This window comes from Aulonocara sp. 'chitande type north' Nkhata Bay, linkage group LG7, assembly GCF_057382095.1.
Source record: "Aulonocara sp. 'chitande type north' Nkhata Bay isolate Kocher_YH1m ecotype deep benthic linkage group LG7, A_spYH_male_GT1.1, whole genome shotgun sequence".
Classification (NCBI taxonomy): domain Eukaryota; kingdom Metazoa; phylum Chordata; class Actinopteri; order Cichliformes; family Cichlidae; genus Aulonocara; species Aulonocara sp. 'chitande type north' Nkhata Bay.
This window is the reverse complement of record NC_141350.1, coordinates 46800836-46821824: the sequence shown is the minus strand read 5'-3', so window position 1 is coordinate 46821824 and position 20989 is coordinate 46800836. Positions and strand designations below refer to the sequence as shown.

The 20989-nt window shown below is 39.5% G+C and overlaps 1 protein-coding gene across 6 annotated transcripts; it reads left to right on the top strand.

Annotated features, from left to right (window-relative positions):
- Positions 1-904: 904 nt before the first annotated feature.
- On the top strand, positions 905-19718 carry golga2 (golgin A2). Of its 6 annotated transcripts, none has more exons than XM_086300828.1 (28): positions 905-1003; positions 2206-2340; positions 4387-4455; positions 5238-5387; positions 5719-5765; positions 6135-6198; positions 6723-6782; positions 7356-7436; positions 8016-8054; positions 8172-8234; positions 8582-8675; positions 8813-8919; positions 9101-9159; positions 9325-9466; positions 9632-9721; positions 9885-9992; positions 10134-10221; positions 11250-11392; positions 11580-11798; positions 13071-13184; positions 13299-13523; positions 14125-14224; positions 14573-14664; positions 14865-15087; positions 15242-15403; positions 15491-15597; positions 15858-16050; positions 16378-19718. In XM_086300828.1, the coding sequence occupies exons 1-28, from the start codon at positions 956-958 to the stop codon at positions 16641-16643; spliced, it is 3288 nt and encodes a 1095-aa protein (XP_086156954.1). In that variant the 5' UTR covers positions 905-955; the 3' UTR covers positions 16644-19718. The 6 variants fall into 6 exon arrangements, with proteins under 6 accessions (XP_086156954.1, XP_086156958.1, XP_086156960.1 ...); XM_086300829.1 differs by lacking the exon at positions 905-1003 and adding an exon at positions 1638-1778; XM_086300832.1 differs by lacking the exon at positions 4387-4455.
- The last annotated feature ends 1271 nt before the right edge of the window (positions 19719-20989 follow it).

The window sequence follows — 20989 nt, the reverse complement described above, 5'->3', positions numbered from 1 at the left end:
AAAAAGAGAGAGAGAGAGAGAGAGAGAGAGAGAGAGAGAGAGAGAGAGAGAGTTGGATATCATAATTAACACTAGGAGGAGCCATGTTGCTAAATCAAGGAGGAAGTGATCAGTATAGCCCTTCATACAGGTTATTACAATATAACGACTACTGGCATTGTTTTCGCCTTGTGTTTGTTGTATGGAAACCCCTTTCTGATACGCTTTCTATTAATATGAATTAATAGATTGACATTTTGTAGAGTTTTTTTTCTCATATTTGTTTGTAAATAGTTTGAATGTCCCTTAAGGAGCCTGGAGAACTATTCTTTAAGACTATTTAAAGGAATGACAAGAAATCAGCCTAAGAGCGTTCTGACTGTGTGGAAGAATAAAGGTGGTCATTCCAAATAGAGACTTTCAAGCTTGTTTGTACAGAATTGTTAGAATTTTCCTTATATTCCATATTTTCTTTTATGTAAGGTAGGATCAAGACTTTTTCCACAGTACTACACTTCATTACACCCGTGGTAAATTTACATATAACAAAAAGAAATTGAAAGAAAAAAGTCATTTTTCAAAATATATAATAAGATACGGTACATTTCTCTTTTTGTAATGAATGTAACCTACAAAATAATAGACTATATTTATCTTAATTATAGAGAAACACAAATGTAAAGTAGCAACAACTACAGACAATGAGAGCAGCCGACAACCACATAACAAAAATGTTAATACATGTTGTCGTAAACTCTGTCGAAAATAATACTTTATATATTATATATAACAAAAGAAAAAAAACATGTTTCAGGCTAATTTATGTGAGGTTGTAGGCTCACGGCCATAAGCTGTATGAAGATGTTTTATGATATGATAAGGGCACAGCTTGAGCTCTGCGCCACCTACTGGCTGAGACGCGTATGAGCGCCAAGCTGATGACGTGGATCGCTCAGTTGACCACCAGAGCAGCAGGATGGCCGACCAGAGTAGGCAAATAAAACTCGCTGCAGCTAAGAAAAAGGTAAAGTATTTTACAATCAACGCAGTCACATATCGCGGAAAGTGTAGTTCCCACTTTGTGTACACAAGTCTGTGTTAACTCTGTTTTCTTGTCTTTTCGTTATGTATATTTTTACGGGGCAAGGGTGTTGTCATTACACGTCGCCCGAGTACTGCACTGTCGCTTGTCCGACATCCTCCGCTCCTCTCGCGGCTCTGTTGCGTAGGAGAGACCGATGTTTTATCGGGGCCTCTGGTGATAGCATTAACTTTCCCAGATTATGTAGACTATTTTTAGTTAGTAGAGACACGCATAGTATCCCACGCTGTTTATTTACTCGCAGATTAACTTGCACCACTTGCTTGGCCGCTTTACTTGACTTTCCATCTGACATTTAAATGTAGTTAAAGCCTAACGTGCTAACCCAGGTAAGTTAACGTTAGCAAGCTAGCTAACTAGCTGATGAATATATGGCTACGTGTGAGTCTAAGGAATGTCGCACAGCAGCCAGCCAGCTTTTTATGTTATCTGCAGGATTTAATTTCATAAGAAAATGTCTAACAAACGGTAGTTTTAAAACAAAGCACTCATCGAGCTTGTAAGCTACCCCTGCAGCACAGTTAGCTGGATGGACTGACGGGGGTGTTTTGACAGCTGACACCCCTCTTCCCTGTCCTGCTGTGTGCTTTGGCTTGGTGTCTTTTTCGGCTAGTCAGAAAGATGGCCTTATCAGATTCAAGAAGTCACTCCTCAGCATTTCTTGCTGGCCCACAAGCTTCACGAATAAGTGGCCATGGTGACATGTCATTTTGCTGCTATTTAGCTTTACTGTTAAAAAAAACAACAACCAGCAGTTCCCGTTACACAGCTGTTAGAGCCCGCATAGAGCTTTCTGGCATGCTTTAACCGTCATATGCATATCATACGCAGGTTATCATTGTTTAGCGCAACTTACTAACTTGATCCGTCTGAAGCCGGATCTTTCTGCTAGCTGGTGCATTGTTTTGGAATAGGAGCACTGAATTCGTATTTTATTGCCTCATTCATTCAGCTTGATACGACGCTCAAGGTGTTGAGTGTAATTTGTTTGAATTAATATGTATAGTTGGGGACAGTTGCAGAGTCCTGGTATTATCTGTGTAACACGTGACAAAATAAATATATATTAGTAGACATTGTTCATCTGCACACGTTTATGGGTTTCTTCTCCATTTCCTACTCAGCTGAAGGAATTTCAACAGAAGAGCTCCCCTGCTAGTGTAGGAGGAGAAAAAGGAGGTGGAGCCAAGAAGAAGAGAAAGGTGAAGGGATCCAGCCAACATGATGCACCTTCACCAGACAGAAACTCTCCAGACAATGTAAGCATAACAGTTTGCTTTATTGTTGTTGTTGTCGTCAAATGTCGTACTCTTTTTGTGCTTGATAGATGGTCATATGATGATTAGCTCTTTGAAGCTGCAGGGTGTTGTATTTGTGTGTTTGGCTGAAGAGCATATATTGCTTTTTGCCAATTATCAGATCAGGTGGCTGATTTTCCATCTAGTTGGCATTTGCTTTACTTACACCTGTCAAATACACACACAGGGCCAGCAGAGTAGAACTATTTAGACCCCTTTGCAGCGCTGATGACAGACATGTTTACCTAAGAAGAGTGTTGCACATGAGACAGTGTTTTTTAAGCCCCTGACCACAACTTTGGCTTTTACATATTGCAATATGTAGCATAAGGTAAGAATTTCAAGAACTAATATATAATTTTATGAGAAAGTATAAAGTAGTCCTTGTTCTGCTGCACAGATGAGCAGCATTCCAGCTAGAACCTGGAGCAATCTGAGCATGATGAACTGGCTGACTACTATCACCAGCTGCAGTCCAAGCTGCTGGAGTTGTAGCCAGTTTGGCTAGATAGGCAGCTGAATATATTCTGTTATTTGTCTCAAAACACTTACTATTTCCAATATCTTCAATACCACAATGTATATGCTGATTTTTAATAACTTATCCAAAAAAGTACTGGTGTAGCAACTTGCGTGCATATCAGTAACTCACTGTCCTCTACCCCTGTCAGTTTACACTTTATGTCATCTGCTTGTTTCAGCATTCAGGTTCATCAGATTTTTGTTATAGAACATTTAATGGGAGTAATCATAAAATTACACTGATTAAAAAATGATAGGTTTTCAAGTCTCCTCTCCCGAGAATCCCTCTGTGAATATCAGCCAGTTCTCTACTCTATGCTGCTGCTTTAGGTTTATCCTGTGCTTTAGTAGCACTCTTTATACCTGATAAATAATAATTAATTCCTGATCTTCAAAGCGGTGACTCATTATTCAGCTGTTCATCCATCAGTTCATTTATTTCTTCTGTATATCTGTAGTTGAGCTGAGGTGGCTGCTGGGTATTCAAATTTCCTGTTTCCCTGGGATTTTCTTTTTCTGATTTTCATTACTCACTTGTTTTTCACCGTATTTGTACTTGTTTGAGTAAAAAACATAATTAATGTGCTAACAAGACCATTGCTTTGATATTTGTTCTGGTGATTTCTAAAAAGTACTGGCACAAATTGTGTTCAGCAAGTAACACAATCACATTCTTTGAGCTCACTTGACGGTCTACCAAGTTTTGGATTTTTTTAAGAACATTTTTTTGGTATTTACCGGTAATGTCATTTTGATTATTAATGTGGAACACCATCTTCTGCTGTGGCCTGTTTTCAAAGCTCTCTAATCAAATTAAAAGTACCCATGAGAATATGTGTAGTGCTTTCAGACAGCAGTTGCGCATGTGGAGAGAGTCTGCTCGACGACATTTGACCTGCATTTGGATACATTCGTGAGACAGCTGTCACCCTGCTTCTCGCTATTAGCAGAAACTCCAGTCTGCAGCATGCTTTCATACACTTCGCATATACAACTGAGAGTTGCACTCAATACATCCAGTTGTTACCAGACAAAAGTTGCGTTTTCCTTTTGCTTTTCTATCCTAAAGCATGTTTCCTGTCTTGACTGCCCTCACATGCAACTTTTCCGTCTCTGTTACACCCTCTCTTTTTTTCACCAGCCAGTCAGCTAAATCTTAAACTTTGAATTTTTAGTGCAGTTATTGCAGTCAGACTATTTTATGCTGCTACTACTACGTTTGAAAAAAAAAAAATGCTGTGCTTTCCCCAAGCTGTTATTGTAATTGTTATTTAGTTTAAATTACTTTTTTCTCTTGTTAGTTGTTGTGGTTTTTAACAGAATAAAAGAGTCTGTACAAGTCCAGTCTACATTTACTGCCCTCTTGCATACTTCTAGACCTCCTGCTTGTAGAAATGGTTTCCCTGTGCTTGTTTGTTTACCACTCTGTCACTTTCTGAATTTTTCTCTCCCTTTTCCAATCTCTTTCTCCTCCTTTTCCTGTAGTTTGACAGTTTTCTAAAAGCACTTAGTCAAAGCAATGGAATAGTCCTCCCTCATTATGGCAACTGTCAGGTGAGCTTCTGTCCCTGGCTTTTCTTTCTTTGTTTCCTCCTGATTGTTTTTAATCGTTCTCTGCACCCCTCTGTTGTTGATGTTTGGTGTTTAATATTTTACCCTGCTTCTCTATTCTTACCTTCCTTCAACTGCAACGTTTTCTTTATGTCATGTTGAGCTGGAAGCATGAAAAAGAATTGTCTATAAATTCCTGCCTGTTATTGGTTTTAAATATATATCAGTTTATCGCAGCATTATTGGTGATCTTTAAATAATATTGCATTGCTTTGAATAAATAGTTTCCAGATTCTTGCTAGTTGCACGTTTCTGATGTCAATATCCATGTGTCATCTTGGTGTGTGTGTGTGTGTGTGTGTGTGTGTGTCTCTTTATGTGGCAGATTATTGCTTGTACTGGATCAAAGCCACTGAAAACTGAAGCTTTATTTTGCCAAAACTGCATATAGCGTTAATATAGACTAGACATGCTGCAGATATTTCAGAGAGTCTACAATGGGTGGGATCAGTGGCAATGGGGCACCAGTACAGGAACTTCATTTTCAGTGGGACACCTTAATTACTGCTAGAAAGGTGTTTCTATTCATTTTTTACAGTCTAATTTCTTCTTATCAGCTTCTGTACTCATCTAGATGTAGAAATGATAAAGTTAACAGTAAAAGTTTGGATAGAACACTAGTCTGGTGATTTTTATGCGTGTGTTGTGGTCTCTTTGCAGCTCAAACTGCTACTTCTCTGTACGTTTAAACCCGTGTGTGCATTTCTGTGTATGTGTCGCCTCAGACCTTCGCTGACGTGGAGGCCGTGAGGTCTTCAGCTCAGCTGCTGGAGGAGTCAAACAGCGAGCCTGATTACATCTCACCTTTGTCTAACCCCGCTAGCGCTAACACTGCTACTAACTCTGAGTCTGTCGATCACAACACTGACCTCCAGGTGTGTCTCTCCTATGTTTCTCTTTCCTTCTCAGTCTTGAAAATTATATTTTGTCCTGTCATTGTTGCACCACACGGCCATAAAACTGCATTGTCATTCTAAGCATCAGTGTGAACAGTTCCTTTTTCATTTGCTGCATTTGTATTAATTTATACATGTTATAATAGGAACAACAGTTTCAGCACAGGCCATTTATGTGACTTTTTTATTATTATTATTTTTTCTATTACACATATTCCTCTCTTTATCAAATGTGCTGACTGTCTCCCTTTTATCTATATTTGTCGCTTATGCTCTCTGTTTTCTGATTTCAATTTTTGTCTCCCTGCAGGATTACTCTGATACCAACGGCAACGAGAATTCAATGGAGGAAAATAGGTGGGTTCTGTCATAGAATCGTGATTATATATCTATGTATCGGTAATTAAAGAGAAGGGTATTGAAGGGGGACTGTTCTGAACTATGACATGTTTACAGTTTGGAGACAATAGATTATTTTCAAGGGCAGACACTTGCTGTAACATCCATGTTCTGAAAGCTTGGTATCCCACACATCATTACATAAAATATATGTGTGTTTTGAACTCATGGATTATTATAATATATGTATCTTATAGAATGAATACAGCAAGCAACACTTTTTCCAGTATACCTTTTTTTATGTAGCCGTATGCTAGCTTATAAAGTGAAGTGGTTCATGTAAGCTACTGAGTGTTTGTTGATGTGTGTGTCCATGTCATCCTGCAGGCCGCTGTCTTCCACAGAGAGCCTGCGACAGCTCTCGCAGCAACTGAACGGCCTGGTCTCTGAGGTACGCACACTTCTTTCATACAGAGTTCGGCTTTTAACAATAACACACCACCACTACCACCACCGATGTGGCGTTTTAATCAGGAAGCGTTGCGTCTATTCTGGGTAGGAATGCACTGAAAGCATTTTCAGTTTCGCCAGTCATTCCCAGTGGTCTGAAGCACGCTGACAGCATCAACTGGTGCACTAAAATAGTTTGATAGATCTTCTTTTAACTTTAATTTTGTTAGGTCAAACCACAAACATTGCTTTTTCTCAGGTTTCTAAGACCGTTTCAGGTGAATTCTTGTCATGTTTTTACTAAAGTGCTGTTTCCCATTGTGGTGAAGTAGATGTCCTACTGTGGATGACGAATCAGTTTTTTATCTGCAGTTCATCCACTATATTAAACACGTTTAAAGTTTCTCCTATGAATGGCAACAGAAACGGTGCCACAGATTCCCTGACAATGCTTATTTACCTTAAAACATCTGATATTTTTCTGTGTGGGAAGCACATTAATGTCTGCCTGGATGTGTCTTTTAGTCATCTGCTGCATATGTGAATGGAGATGGCGCACCTCCTCTGAGTGAGCGAGAACTGGAGGTAAGAAGAAGAAACTTTTTTTTTGTTGAGTTTTTGACATTCTAAAGCCTGAATTACAAGTCACTTAACTCATGCAGTAGTATCCAAAAGCCATGCAAGTGGAACAAATGAGTTTCCAAGATTAATGAAGGTATTCTAATATTACTCCCCCCATTGTTTATATAACTGGTAAGTCATCTTTATGGTGAGGAGTATAGTAGAAGTTCAGATATCCAGCAATATTGTTGCAGAGACTTTGTATGAAGGAGCAGGTCTTACAAGTGACACTTTAATAGGTTTGTATGAATGCTCCTCTCCTTCTCATCTGGCTCCATTTATCAGTTTAATAGCCATCACATGTTTTATTTAATTATTTGATCCACTTCTCATTATTAGTAGAACATATGCACTACTTGTCATGGTGCTATTTTTGCCTCCATGTTAATAATTCACATTTACATTTTCTCCTCCTCCTCCCCCCATGTGTTCTTTGTTTGACTTTTGCCACTGCACTTTATTCCTCTCTTTTGTTTTCTTTTTTTTTTTTTTTTCCTTTTCCCTTTCCTTACCCGGATGCATGCGTGCACGTGATAGAGTCGAAACCAGGAGCTGGCAGCCGCCCTGGAATCCAGCAACCTAACAAACTCTCAGCTCACTACCAAGCTAGACCAGCTGGTAAGAAGCTGTGTGTATGCATAATCATGTGCACATCTTTGTGTGATTGCAGTAACACTCGTCTCCCTCTGCCCCTAATCACTCTTATCAGTGCATGCATTTTAATGCATTCTTCATGTCATCTTGAGTAACCATAACCTTTAAAAAGAATTATGGTTGGCATGGTTTTAGTGGTATTTATTTATTTATTTATTTATTTGTTTTTTTGTTAGCTTAACTAAAATTTCTTCAGAGAATTAACAACGGCAGCATGATTGATCCTTTCTGTGCACCTTGTGACCAGAGCAGTCATAACCTGATAGTAGATGCAGGATTGTATGGCATTTTGAGTTTAGCAATATAACCAGAGCTCCAAGCTTTAAAACCACATGAAAGATTAACAAAACATTAATAACAGAATAGGTTTACTATTTTAGTGCTCGGTGCTATTATTGTCCTGTCTGGCATGAACATGAGGTCTGTGCCAGAATTTTGGTTATGTTTTATAGGCTAACACTGTGTAGCACTGCTGTGATGATTAAAAGTGTGTATATACAAGACTTTTCCCCAACTTAAATATATATCCTGTTGGTCTGGCAGACACAGCAATCTCAGGAGCTTACAGATCAGCTACAAAAGGTATTTTTGTTCTCCTCTTTTTACCTTCTATTTGTATCTGTGTAATTCTTTATTTTCTTTGTTATTGTAATGTTTTGCTCTTTGTTATTAATCAACTTTATTTTTTTCTTTCTTCAGGAGCGAAAAGAATTTGAACAGAGATTTTCAAAAGAGCAGGGTGCCATGCGGGAGCAATTACAGGTACATTCACTTACCCAAATGCATAAATTTAATTTGTCCTATGGAGCAACTTTATTTGTCACTTAATAGTGTCGTTGTATTACAGTGTGATGTGGCAGTGCATAATGCCAGAGTGCACTGAGTTGCACTTGTATAAAATGTTATCCAACAACATACACTGCCCTTTTTAACACTTCCTATATTGTTAATTAACTCTAACAAGAATAAATAATCTACTGTGTGTAATTACTCTGAGAAATTAGAATTTTCTGTATGTTTCATTAATCAGGTCTTGTTAGTGAAGTCAGCTGACTTTATCTAGTCTTATATGAAGAATGGTGCTCTTTGTTCGTATGTCCTCTTCCAAGGTTCATATCCAGACCATTGGCATACTAGTAGCTGAGAAATCAGAGCTACAAACAGCACTACAATACACACAACAGGCTGCACGGCAGAAAACAGGTGTGTGTGTGTGTTTGGGGGGAGGGGATTGTATTTTTTTAAATAATAAACTTGGCAATGGTTTATCGCTGCAGCAGTTAACGGTGTGTATGTGTGTGCCTCTTTCTCCTTGTATGTGTGTGTGCATGCATGTTAAGCTGAGGCAGAGGAGCTGAATAACCGTCTGCAATCAACAAAGCAGAGAGTGTCAGAACTTGAAAGAACTCTCTCTTCTGTCTCATTGCAGCAGAAACAGTTTGAAAAGGTAACAGCCAATCCAGCAATCACTTGCATATGAGTAATGCAAATGCAAATAAATGAACTCGTAAGAAGGCAGTGTTACCTAATTTAGCTGATCGCACGTATTGTCTGTGTGGTTGTTTTTAATAGGTTTCTATGATGTTTTTGTCTTGCTGAGTCTTTATTTTTTTATTTTTTGTCCTCAGCACAACAAAGAGCTTGAAAAGGAAAGAGACAATCTGAGATTGGAGGTGTTTAGACTAAAGTAAGTCATTTTATCCTGACTTGCCTGAGGAGATTTTTTTTTATATGGTCTTTGTATTTTGAATGCTTTGGTTCTTTGTAATGGAAGAGTTGGCTTGAACAGGTTTCCCAAGTCTTGTCTGGATATGGCGAGTTTAAAATAAACACTGAATTTGTTTGTTCACAGCAATTTGAGTGAGGAGTCGAAGCAGCAGAGCTCGGAGCTGTCAGAGCAGATAAAACTGAGTACACAAGAAAATGCCGCAATGAAGTTGGAGGTAGAAGATCTTCGCAAGAGGCTCGAGATAACTGACCTCATGTTACAGCAGGTCTGTTGAATTCCAGGAAAACACAGTTCATTCACGTATGAATTCATCTTTCTCCTACCACATGCTGGAAGTAGTGGAACAACTCCAGAGTCAATGTCTAGGAGGCCAGTGTTTGAATATTGTATGGCCGACAGTAATTCTAGTTTTCCTACTAATTTCTTCCAGTGCTCAAGTCAGTCAGATCCTACCAGTGCCAGCCAGCAGGTTCAGTTACTGCTGGAAGAGAAGCAGCAGCTGGAGGCGCACAATCACCAGGTTTACATGGACCTTTGTCTTATCATTGGCTTCTGTGTTTGACTGCTGTCTGTGTTAATATTCAATATATTTTGTACCTATTCCATTACTGATTAAGCAATATAGAAAAGTTAAAAAAGAAGACTTAATTATTATTTTTTTATTTACATTTGTGATGATGTAGCTTATGGAGTCCATTGCGCAGCTGAAGACAGAGAGGGATTGTTATGCAGTGCAGATCCAGGAAGAAGGTCGTGTGTGGAAGGACAAAACTGAACAACTGCTAACACAGGTACAGTAACATCAGCATGGCTTATGGTTTCACTATAGCTTTGAATAAAGAGCGAAAATGGTAGTGCTGCTTCTTTTGTGTGGGTTTTTTGTTTGTTTATTTTTTTGTATTTAAGCCTAATTAGTGTGTGTGTGTGTCAAGGTTTCTCTGGTGGCAGAAGAGAGGGATAGAAACATCAACCAGGTGCAAGAACTGGAGGCCAGCATTGCAGAGTTAAGAAATGCTGCAGGTGAGTAGTGCACACAACCCTCATCTAGTGCCTCTTCCTTTTCCTCATTAGTTTTCATGTCTTCTTAATGTGGCAAAGATCAAGAAACACAAAAGTCAGAAGGAGAGTACACATTGACAATAAACTGGACTGGGCTAAAAACACCACAGCACTTTACAGGAAGGGCCAGAGTCGTCTCTATTTTTTGAGGCGACTGAGGTCCTTCAACATCTGCCAGAAAATGCTGAGGATTTTCTATGAGTCTGTGGTGGCCAGTGCGATCCTCTATGCTGTTGCATGCTGGGGGAGCAGGCTGAGGGTCGCAGATGCCAACAGACTTAATAAACTGATCCGTAAGGCCAGCAATGTTGTGGGGATGGAGCTGGACTCCCTCAAGGTGGTGTCGGAGAGGCGGATGCTGTCCAAGATAAAGACAATGTTGGATAACACCTCCCACCCACTCCATGACATGTTGGTCAGTCACAGGAGCTCGTTCAGTGAGAGACTGAGATTACCGAAAAGCACCACTGAACGACACAGGAAATCATTCCTGCCTGTGGCCATCTCCCTGTACAACGCATCCACTTAACACACTGTTTGCTGCTACAACTACACATGTTTCTTTTCCAAATATTTATTTATAAGTGACTTATGTATGTATGTATGTATATATATGTATATATTGTACTATTCTTAGTTAGCGTATTGTCTGTCTTGTCTTAATGTTGGTTTAAAATGGAGCACTGTAACAAAAAATAATTTCCCCCAGGGATCAATAAAGTATTCTGATTCTGATTCTGATTCTGAGAGCAGATGGGGCTGCAGTAAGTGATCTGCAGTTTCGGGATTAACATTAGCCCCATTGTGTGTTTATTGTCAGGTCTTCCTGCTTATAACCTTGTAAAATATTATTTTAATGTTTAGTTTAGCATATATGTTAAAAACATATCAAATATAGCATTCAAAATACTGGCCATATGTGACACAGCTGCAGTATTTGTGTTTAGTAGAATTAGAAATCTTGATAATTGGTGTTTTTTCTCTTCTAGCGTTATTATCCCAGGAGAGAGAAGCTCAGCATGGCACAGAGCATCAGTCCTCAGGACCATCAGAAAATGAAGTGGCTTTGCAGGAGGCCCTTAATGCCCTACAACAAGAGAAAGATGCCATTACGTCACAGTATCAGGCACAGGTGTGCTTCACATTGTTTTCTCCAAACCCATTTTAATGGGTTAATGTGACTCATATATAGTTTCATATACACTTAAAAGGAGCACATATTGATTTTTCCCTTTCTGGATGTTTCAAAGAGAGTTGGTGCTTTCATTGCACCTCTTACATTTGAAGTGTGTTAATCATCCTCTGTAATACTTCCACAGCTGAGGGACAACGAGCAGCTGAGCCGTATGTGTGCAGAGCAGGAGTCGCGTCTGGGGGAGCTGGAGCGTCAGGTGGAGAGCCAAACCCAGGAGGCTGAGGACCGCCGACGCATGCTAGAGGATGTTCAGTCAGACAAGGCCACTATTAGCCGTGCTCTCACCCAGAACCGAACACTGAAGGACCAGCTGGCTGAGCTACAGAACGGTTTTGTCAAACTGGTGAGGCTGAAAATCTTACTATCTGTTTATTTTTAGAGGACACCCTTAGTTACCACTATAACTGCCTTATTTTTGCACCACAGTGCTCAGAATTCTACTTTTTCTGCTGGTCTTTAATTTCATAATTTCCTTTTTTCTCTTTGAATTTATGCTCTCATAATCTGTTTTGGGTTGTTTTTTTTTTTTGTTTGTTTGTTTGTTTGAAACCAGTGTTGGTCAAGTTACTTGAAAAAAGTAATCAGTAACTTTACTGATTACTTATTTTCAAAAGTAATTAATTACATAGTTACTTAGTTACTTTTTAAAAACACGATTTACAACCTGAATAGGTGATAAAGTGATAGATCTTTCAGCCCAATTCTACTTTTTCTACATAATCCATCATACAAAATGTAATCAAATGGAAAACTCTCTTTTTTTAACTTGTTTTATCAGTTTTAATCTTTTAACTTTATGCATCAAGCAAAAATTTAATTATATGCAACATTCTCTGACTTGAATAAATTAGTTTAAGATTTAAACCTATTTTCTACACATTCCAGCACATAAAATAAAATATTTTTTGTGTTTACACTCACTCTTTCAAATAGATGCAAGTAAAACACAGCAGAAAATAAATAAAGTCAAAGACTCAGCGGTCCTGTTGCTCTATTTTCACCTGTAAAGCAGGAGTGGGATAGGCGGAGGTTTACGCTGGTGCAGGTGTGCTGCGGTCAGTTGAAGAATCCGCGAGTTTCTCTGTGAGTTTCCCATTACGTCGTTGCGCACTCGGTGCTTGCTTGGAAGTTTAGGGTTTTTTTCGCTGTAAAAACAAGTTTTCTTCCCACGCACAATGGACGCTAATGTTTTTGTCACTTTTTATGGAATCAAACTCAAAGTAAGGTCAGTACTTCCACGCTTTAAACGCTGCACGCTCATACTCTCTCCCACAATCGATATGTGATCCATTGTTGATCTGCACACAGCTGTTGTCACTAACGGCGCACTCGCTTACGTCACTGTCATGAGACATTCTCGCAAAAAATCACGGTTTTAGTAACGCAGTAACGCAGCGTTCCTGCGGGAAAGTAACGGTAATCTAATTACCGTTTTTGCAATAGTAATCCCTTACTTTACTCGTTACTTGAAAAAGTAATCAGATTACAGTAACGCGTTACTGCCCATCTCTGTTTGAAACAGAGCTGTGTTTTGTTAGTAAGTATCTGATTGACCTCTGGTGCTTGACACGTCTGTCTTTAAACCGAAATTCCTGTTACTCCTTCAATCTAACAGACGAATGAGAACATGGAGTTGACTACAGCCATCCAATCAGAACAACATGTGAAAAAGGAGCTTGCACGCAGAATGGGTGAATTGCAAGAGGAGTTGCACAACGTCAAGGAGCAGGTGAGGTCACACACAGCACTCCCCTAAAGCAAACACAGATGAAAAGTCAGCTGAATATGCACTCACTTGCTGTTTGTCTTCATGCTTTGTCCTCTTCTATTTTCTTGCCTCCAGCTTGAGCTGAAATGTACAGAAGCTCAGGGTCTGATGGAGCAGAGGGATCAGGTAGCGGCACATCTCCAGCAGTACTGTGCTGGCTACCAGGCCCTGGTCTCAGAGAGGGAACAACTTCACCAACAGTATCTGCAGCAGAGTCAGCTAATGGACCGACTACAGCACGATGAAAGCAATGGCCGTGCACAGCTGGAGATGAGTCACAGTCAGCTTAAACAAGCCCATGTATGTATATAAGACCTTTTTAATATATACATCTGTGACCAGTCTGTGTAGATGGTGTTGTGATTCTAGAATTCAGTACAATAATACATTGCAATATAGAGCATAAAGTATGTTCATATTCATCCTGTCAGCTGAACTGCTGTGGTAAATCTGTCAGGCCTGATAGTTCTGAGGGGGATTAGTGCAGCTTTGAGCTGTACTAATGATTATTGGGACACTTTGCAGCAGTTCGCTTGGCCATCGTGTTTAATGCTTCAGGGTGTTGCTCCTTCTCGGGTTTCCTAACTTAATGGATTCAGCACTTAAGTTAGGCCCATTCTGTTGCCTCTGTACATGCCATTAGAGAGAAGGTGGAGTGGAAAGGCAGAGCTGGTATTAGTGTTTTTATACTGCAGAAAATACGTTTTGAAATGATTTCAGATTAAGGTATTTTTATGCATAGAAAAATTTATAATTTTGACATGACTGTTTTAATATGATCTAATCTATACTGGCCGTCTTCAAGGAAAACTGCAGTCTGTTTTTATTATTTATTTATGTTTTTCCTTAACACTCTCAAAAACACACTCTAATTGTTTTTCGTTACTGCCTCTTCCTGCAGGAGCATCTGGAACAATTAGTCAGAGACAATGAGCAGCTGAAAGCTGAGGTGAAAGAGCTGCTCAACAGCTCTGCTCTTATGACATCACCCAGAGACCAAGGTAATCTCTCTGTTACTGACATGTTTGCACTTTCTGCCTTGTTTTCCTTTGGTGAGAGATTTCCTGCAATTTAAAAATAATTATCTCTAAAGTTATAATAGTATAGTGGCTTTATCCTGTCTCTTTTTAAATAACAGTGTCACAATTTCTTAATTTGAAGCAGATAATATGTTGTTACAGCAGAAACTGCAGATTAAGGCTAATCTGTTCAAAATGAAGAAGTGCAGTTTTTTTTTGTGTACTAGCAACAAAAATGGAAAGCATTAAGTGCTGCTGCACCATGTGTTTCATTAGTGTGATAGGTTTTTAAGGAATTAAAAAACAGTTGTACATGTCATATCATTTTAGGAGATGGAGTGGAAAGCCAGTCCCTGCAAGAAAGTCCAACAAAGTCTTCCCCCATAGTTATTCCAGAGGATTTTGAGAGCCAGAAAGAGATGGTAAAGAGATGTTTCCAGCTCATGCAAATGTTCTGTTTTTCTTTCGTTCACAGTCTTTTTATTTTTTTAATATCACATCTTAGTCTAAAGTTCATATTTTTATGTCCAGTGCCATTCTATGGTGAATTATATGGTTTAATTTTATGGCATGAAACAAAAGTATGACCTTACCCTCATTTCTATTTCGTGTTGCCTTGCAGGAGGATTTTATTCGTGGAGCTCTGGCTCAACTGGAGGCAGAGAGGGACGAGGCCAGAAGGCAACTGGAGGAGGAGCGCAGGCTTCACATAGCAGCCCGGCACCAGGCCAGCGTCACCCCAAGTCTGGAGCAGCAGCGCCACAGCCAAACACCTGTTAATGACCACGAGCACGGTCACAGTCACGGTCAACACAGTCACTGTGAACACAGCCATGAGCATTCAGGTCAGAAGCATTTGTGTTTGTGCAATTTTGCAGATCTTTCTACAACTAAAAGACTTAAATTCTCTGGAGAGTAACAAGTGTGTGTGCCAGTTTACTCTTTTACTCTCGTGCCATGTAAACAGTTTTTCCCCCCTTTCCGTTATTGCTTGAACAGAAGGAGGAGTGCCGGTGGAAGTTCATCAGGCCCTGCAAGCTGCAATGGAGAAGCTGCAGCAGCGTTTCACATCCCTAATGCAAGAGAAAGCAGACCTGAAGGAGAGGGTGGAGGAACTGGAGCACCGCTGCATCCAGCTGTCTGGAGAGACTGACACTATAGGTGAGTGTTTTATAGGTTGTTCTTAGTCCTGTTTCATATGTAATCATTTGTTCCTCATATTCATTTCTGTTATGTATATTTTTGCAGGCGAGTATATTGCTCTGTACCAGAGTCAGCGGGCTATTATGAAACAGAAGCATCAAGAGAAAGAGCAATACATCAGCATGCTGGCCCAAGACAAAGAGGAGATGAAGGTACTGATGTCTTTTAATGCAGAAGGAATGTCACAGTAATATCTTTTATGCAATATTAATGAAAACAAAAGACATGACATGACAAAATATGCAGGTGCCTAAGATTTTGAAGATTGTTTGCACAGACAAAAGTCTTTCTTCCTAAGAACACTTTTCTCTCTCACATCTTAAAGTTTTACCTGGTCATCGCTAAAAAAGTGTGCCATACTTAACATGATTGTTGTCCTTTGTGTCCACTATTTATCCCTTCTGCCCAATAGGCAAAGCTGGCTGAGCTGCAGGATCTTGTGATGAGGCTGGTAGCTGAGAGGAATGACTGGTACAACCGCTACACTGGAGCTGTAGCCGGCATGGGCACAGTAAACCCTGACCTGCTTCCTGTTGGACAGGAACACACTCACCCAGACCACCAAGCACACACGCACACAGAGCTTGATGCGGCCACTGGAGCAGGTAAGCAAAACCAGTTATGCTAATCATGATTGTTTTACAGCAGGTGGATTTTAAAGACCAAATATAAACATACCCACACTTCCACACAACCCCGCAGGTAGGTGAGTTTGATCCTGTCTATTTTGTTGGGATATTTGTGTGTACAGTGAAGCTTATTTTAAACTCATAGTCCTGGAAGACTTTATCCACTGATGTGTGAGTCTGAAAGGCAGAAAGAGTGGTCCTTTAGCGCTTCAACTGTTCTGCCTCTTTTTTCAAAATAGATTTTAATTCATATTTCCAATAACATCACTGTTCTGTACCTTTTTTTTTTCTCTGCTGCATAAGCTATGGAGGACATCCCTCTGTCAGAACCTGCCGCCGGTCTGGAAGCTTCCTCATCCCAGATGCTGTTGACTGGATCTGGCCAGACTGACTCCAAGCCCCTGGTGCCTAAAGAGGACGCCACAGCCCAGCAAATCATGCAGCTGCTTCAGGAGATCCAGAACCCTCAAGGAGCTCAAAGATCACCCCCTTTTCTGGGAGAAAACCCCTGCATCCCCTTCTTTTACCGGCCTGACGAACAGGACGAAGTAAAGATCCTGGTGGTGTGAGATGTGGGTGTGACTGCTTAGGTGTGTGTATGTGTGTGTGTGTGTGTAAACATGAGAAATGTTGGACTTGTGTTGAAGTGTGGGAAATATTAAATCCTACAGTTTACCACGTCTGTAGCTTACTGATGATCTTCTCAAACACTTCATAATATTGGAAACCTTACGTGACTGGTCGAAGATGCACGAATGTCGTTGACCCAGTTACATTAAAACAGCCGCCCCCGTTCCGCGTGTCAGCACTACTGTGTGTGAGGCTTAATTGAGAGGATTTTGTATTTGCTGTTTGTTTTTATGTTCTTGTTTGTCCCTGATGCTTTTCCCAGCGAGGAAGTGGTCAGTATTCCTAAATGCAATCTGATTTTTTTTTCCACCTCAGTTTTGAATTCCCATCTCACACATATGTGCAATAAATGGGGCCGTATATCCTGTCCCCTCACTGATAGAGTGCTGAAAGAGCTGTCAAGTATTAACAGCCTGTTTGTGTGCAACTTTATTCAAGTGCAAATGTCAGTTTAAATCCACTGTACACATGCCAAAAAACAAAACAAAAAGAGAGAGAGAGAGCATCACATGTGAATGTAATAACCTCAATATTAACCTGTATGTGTGTTTAATGTGAAGTGAGGAGAGGAGATGCAGAAAGAGCATATCAGGTTGGGTAACTAATGAGTGTGGAGTGAGATGTAAGGTGAAGTTAAGTGAGTGAAAGGGGTTTAGTGCACATAAAAGCTTTTAAACTGTAGGCGGTGTTCAGTTTTGAAGTCAAGAGCTCGCTACGTTACATAATTCAGGAAGATGGATGTTGCTGATTGGTACTGTTCTTTTTTCCTCCAGACACTGAAAATAAGTCATGTTTGTACATTGTAAAATGTTAGTATTTGTGATTTTTTTTTTCTTTTTCTGTTTTGTCCTGTTAGACTGAAAAGGCATCACCTTTATAGGGTATAGGGCATAGATGGAGCTTAGAGACCCATGAAGTTAAGCAGTTACTCAGTTATAAAGGCAGTGAAGTCATCTTCTCCTAACAGTCGTGTGGATAAAGTAAATGTAAACATAAATATTAGTGGTTGGGGTGCTGTGCTGCTGCTGACTGCTTTTCACATTATTTCATCTTTGCAGTTATTGCAATTTTTGGGGAAGTTGCTTATAGTTTAATGTCTATACCTGCAGCTACACATCATCTTTTTTCCTCAAATCAGGTAATCTGGTGCTCTGGGGTATTTGGCTGACCTCATCACAGACTCGGTCACTCGTCTCATTTCATCTTATCCCTAACCACGCCTTTGCTGTCTCGGGGTCTTTAAGTTTCCAAACAAATCGACACTAAAAACACGAGCCTGTTCTTCTCTGTTACATTTACGTGTAGTTCTACATATCAATGACGAATTGATGCACATCTTTAACAACTGGACTGTGTGAGCATGCGTATGTGGAGGCTGTACGTGTGAAATCCAAACTGTTTTCCTCCTCAGCCAAAATTGCGTCCGTTGTGCTTTGTTTGGTTTGTTTTGGGGTTTTTTTTGTGGGGGTTGTTTTCTTTTTGTTTGGGTTTTTCTTTTTTTCTTTTTCTTTTTTTTTGTAGAGTTCTATCAGATTATATAAGTATGATTGCACTAAAACTGTACATAGCTTCTCGTTTATCCCACCTCTGCTCCGGCTGCTGGTGGGACAGATGTGTTTCTAACATGGCTTCTTTGAAGAGAGAGGATCTTATGAAGCTTCATGCCGCACGCTGAGGATTCTGCTAAATTGAGTGTTGATGGAGGTGTGATGAGACACAGTCTAGCCAGATTAAACGAATGAGATGGTAAATTATTTCTACAGGTAAGGGACCATCTAGATTTTGAGAAAAGAAATTCCTCTTTTTAAAAATTAGGAATAAAGTAGGACTGATTTGTTATAGCTGGTAGTTGTATTGGCTACAAAACACTTGAATAAATCTCCTTTGGGCATTAAAAGTCAAGACATTGGGGAAAACTCCCAACATCAGGGCTGAAATTCAAGTTTCTCTGTCTAGCTTTAAGAGAGATTGGAGACTATATTGATTGAATTGTGAAATTGCATCCCTTTATAATTAATCATTCAAATTACCACAGCTGATTTTTTTTTTTCCCTTTCTTTCACTTAGACTAAATTTAGGCAACTTCTGTTTTTTGTGTGTCCTTTTTTACTTTTAATGCGCAAGATAAGGGGTCACTGCAAGGTCATATCCAAAAAATGAATTCATTGAGACTACTTTTGCAAAAGTTTTTACACATACATGTTTGTCTCTGAATTTTGAGATCTTCTTTCTTGTGCTTTAAAGGGCATGTTCATTAAATTATTAGTCGCGCACTTGATTTATTGGGCAAATTTATTGGGTAGAAAGCAGTTTGGTATTTTAGGTATATTATACAACGTCAGATGGGACTGTGTCGTAGTTGTATGTACTCAGTGTTGGTTTCTTTACAGAGAAAGTAAACAGCACCTTCCCTAAACCTCTGCACTTTTTTTTTTTTTTTTTTTTTTTTTTTTTTTTTTTTTGCTTTTAGCAAAGGGTAAGACCAAGAGATAAATCTACATCAGGTGTTTGGGGACTTTCTGGGGCTTGTAAAATAATAACAGCTGTGTGGATTTCTGAGGTTTTCTAATTCCCTTTCAAATGCGTCATTGAAACATGGCAATGAGGAAGTATTTCTTGTCTCTACTGTTTAAGAGGTGGTGTATATACTGTACCTGTGTAACATATTGTATATTCATTATGCCTGGTGTATGGGGGGGGAAGCTGCTCTGCAGTATTTACTGGCAGCTTGTATTGTATGCGTGCTAGTCCAGAGTCGGGGGTTTGGGGGTCACTGACTGGCTGTGATTCAGTACAAAGATTGACAAAGAGAAAATATTTTATTTATTTGAAAAATAAGTTAGCATCTCAACTAATCAGTTTTAATGTAAATTCGAAGTGACCGTAGGATGAAAATGAAGGATCGTTGAGAGAACTGATTTGTATGAGTGCTGCTTCTGACAGAATCCTTCTGATTTTTTTTTCCCTTGAGTAATATTTCTCCCCTTCTCCTGAATAAAGCTGATTGAAAAACGGTTTGTCTTGATTTCTTTCTTTTTTTTATTATTATTAAAGAAAACTCAACTTACAGAAACTACAACCTGCTGCCATCATAATAGGATAAGTATCATCATCACTAATAACAGCTACTGTTTCTCTGTGCTTTTATGATTCTGTTGAGCCTTCATCCACAATGCCAGGACCCTATCGGTGAAACCGCTAAATTGGCTTCTTATGGAAGTTTGTTTCTGCCACTGGAAAAAATGTCATATTTTGAAATTTCGACAGCATGAAAATCGATGTCAGACAAAGTTAATTGAATGTACTCGAGGCCGACACGTACATCTAGAAGCGTATATGATATCTCTAACCTATAATAAATGCTTTTAGTAATGAAGTAATGATTAATACGTGAATGTCTGCAGCCTGACTCAGTCTTAATGGATGTCTGAGCCTGGCTGGTGGAGGGTTCAGCTTCTATGGAAAGACTGCTGTTTAGATTAACAGAGCTACAGTAGGGTGGGAACTAAACACATGACTTTACACTTCATAAAAATATTCTCATTTGGATTCTTTCGATCTCTAAAAGGTTAGAAACGAAGAAGGAACTAATCTTATGTGAGGTCCTACATGGATTGTGTCTGGATGGAGGCTGCAGGCTGCACTATAGTGACGCCTGGTGGTGGTGCTTGAATTGGACATATAGACATACAATTAATAACATGCACTGAAAACAGCAGTCGCGACGGGTTGGGGAATATCCCCTGAGCAACTCTTGCTCATGTCTCCTTCCTCTGCTTCTTTTACTACAGTAGATGCTTGACTTCTGAGCATTCATTTATGAAATGTTGATCTGGTTTAACCAAAATAATAAACAACAACGAATGCACATCTTACTGGTGTTTTTCATCTAAAATATCATTTCACATGAAACTCACACTGATGTCATCAAGCTCATCCTGCGCTTTACAAAGAATCTGTCCCTCACTCGCTTTTATCTCCTCTCTTTCCCCTGATCTCCTGATGGGACAACGATCAGAGCAGATGGTTGTCCCTCCCTGCTGGAGGTTTCTTCCTGTCAAAAGGGAGTTCTTTCTTCCCGCTGTTGCCAAGTTCTCACTCATCAGGGACGATCTGATTCTCTCTACTACATAGGGCTATTATATAAAGCATCTTATAAGAACTGTGGCTGTGAACTGGCATTATACACATCCATCTGCTGGATCCTATCCTAGTTGATTTTATCGTTTCTTGAAATAAACACATTCTATAAAATAAATAAATAAATGCAAACTGATCAAAAGAA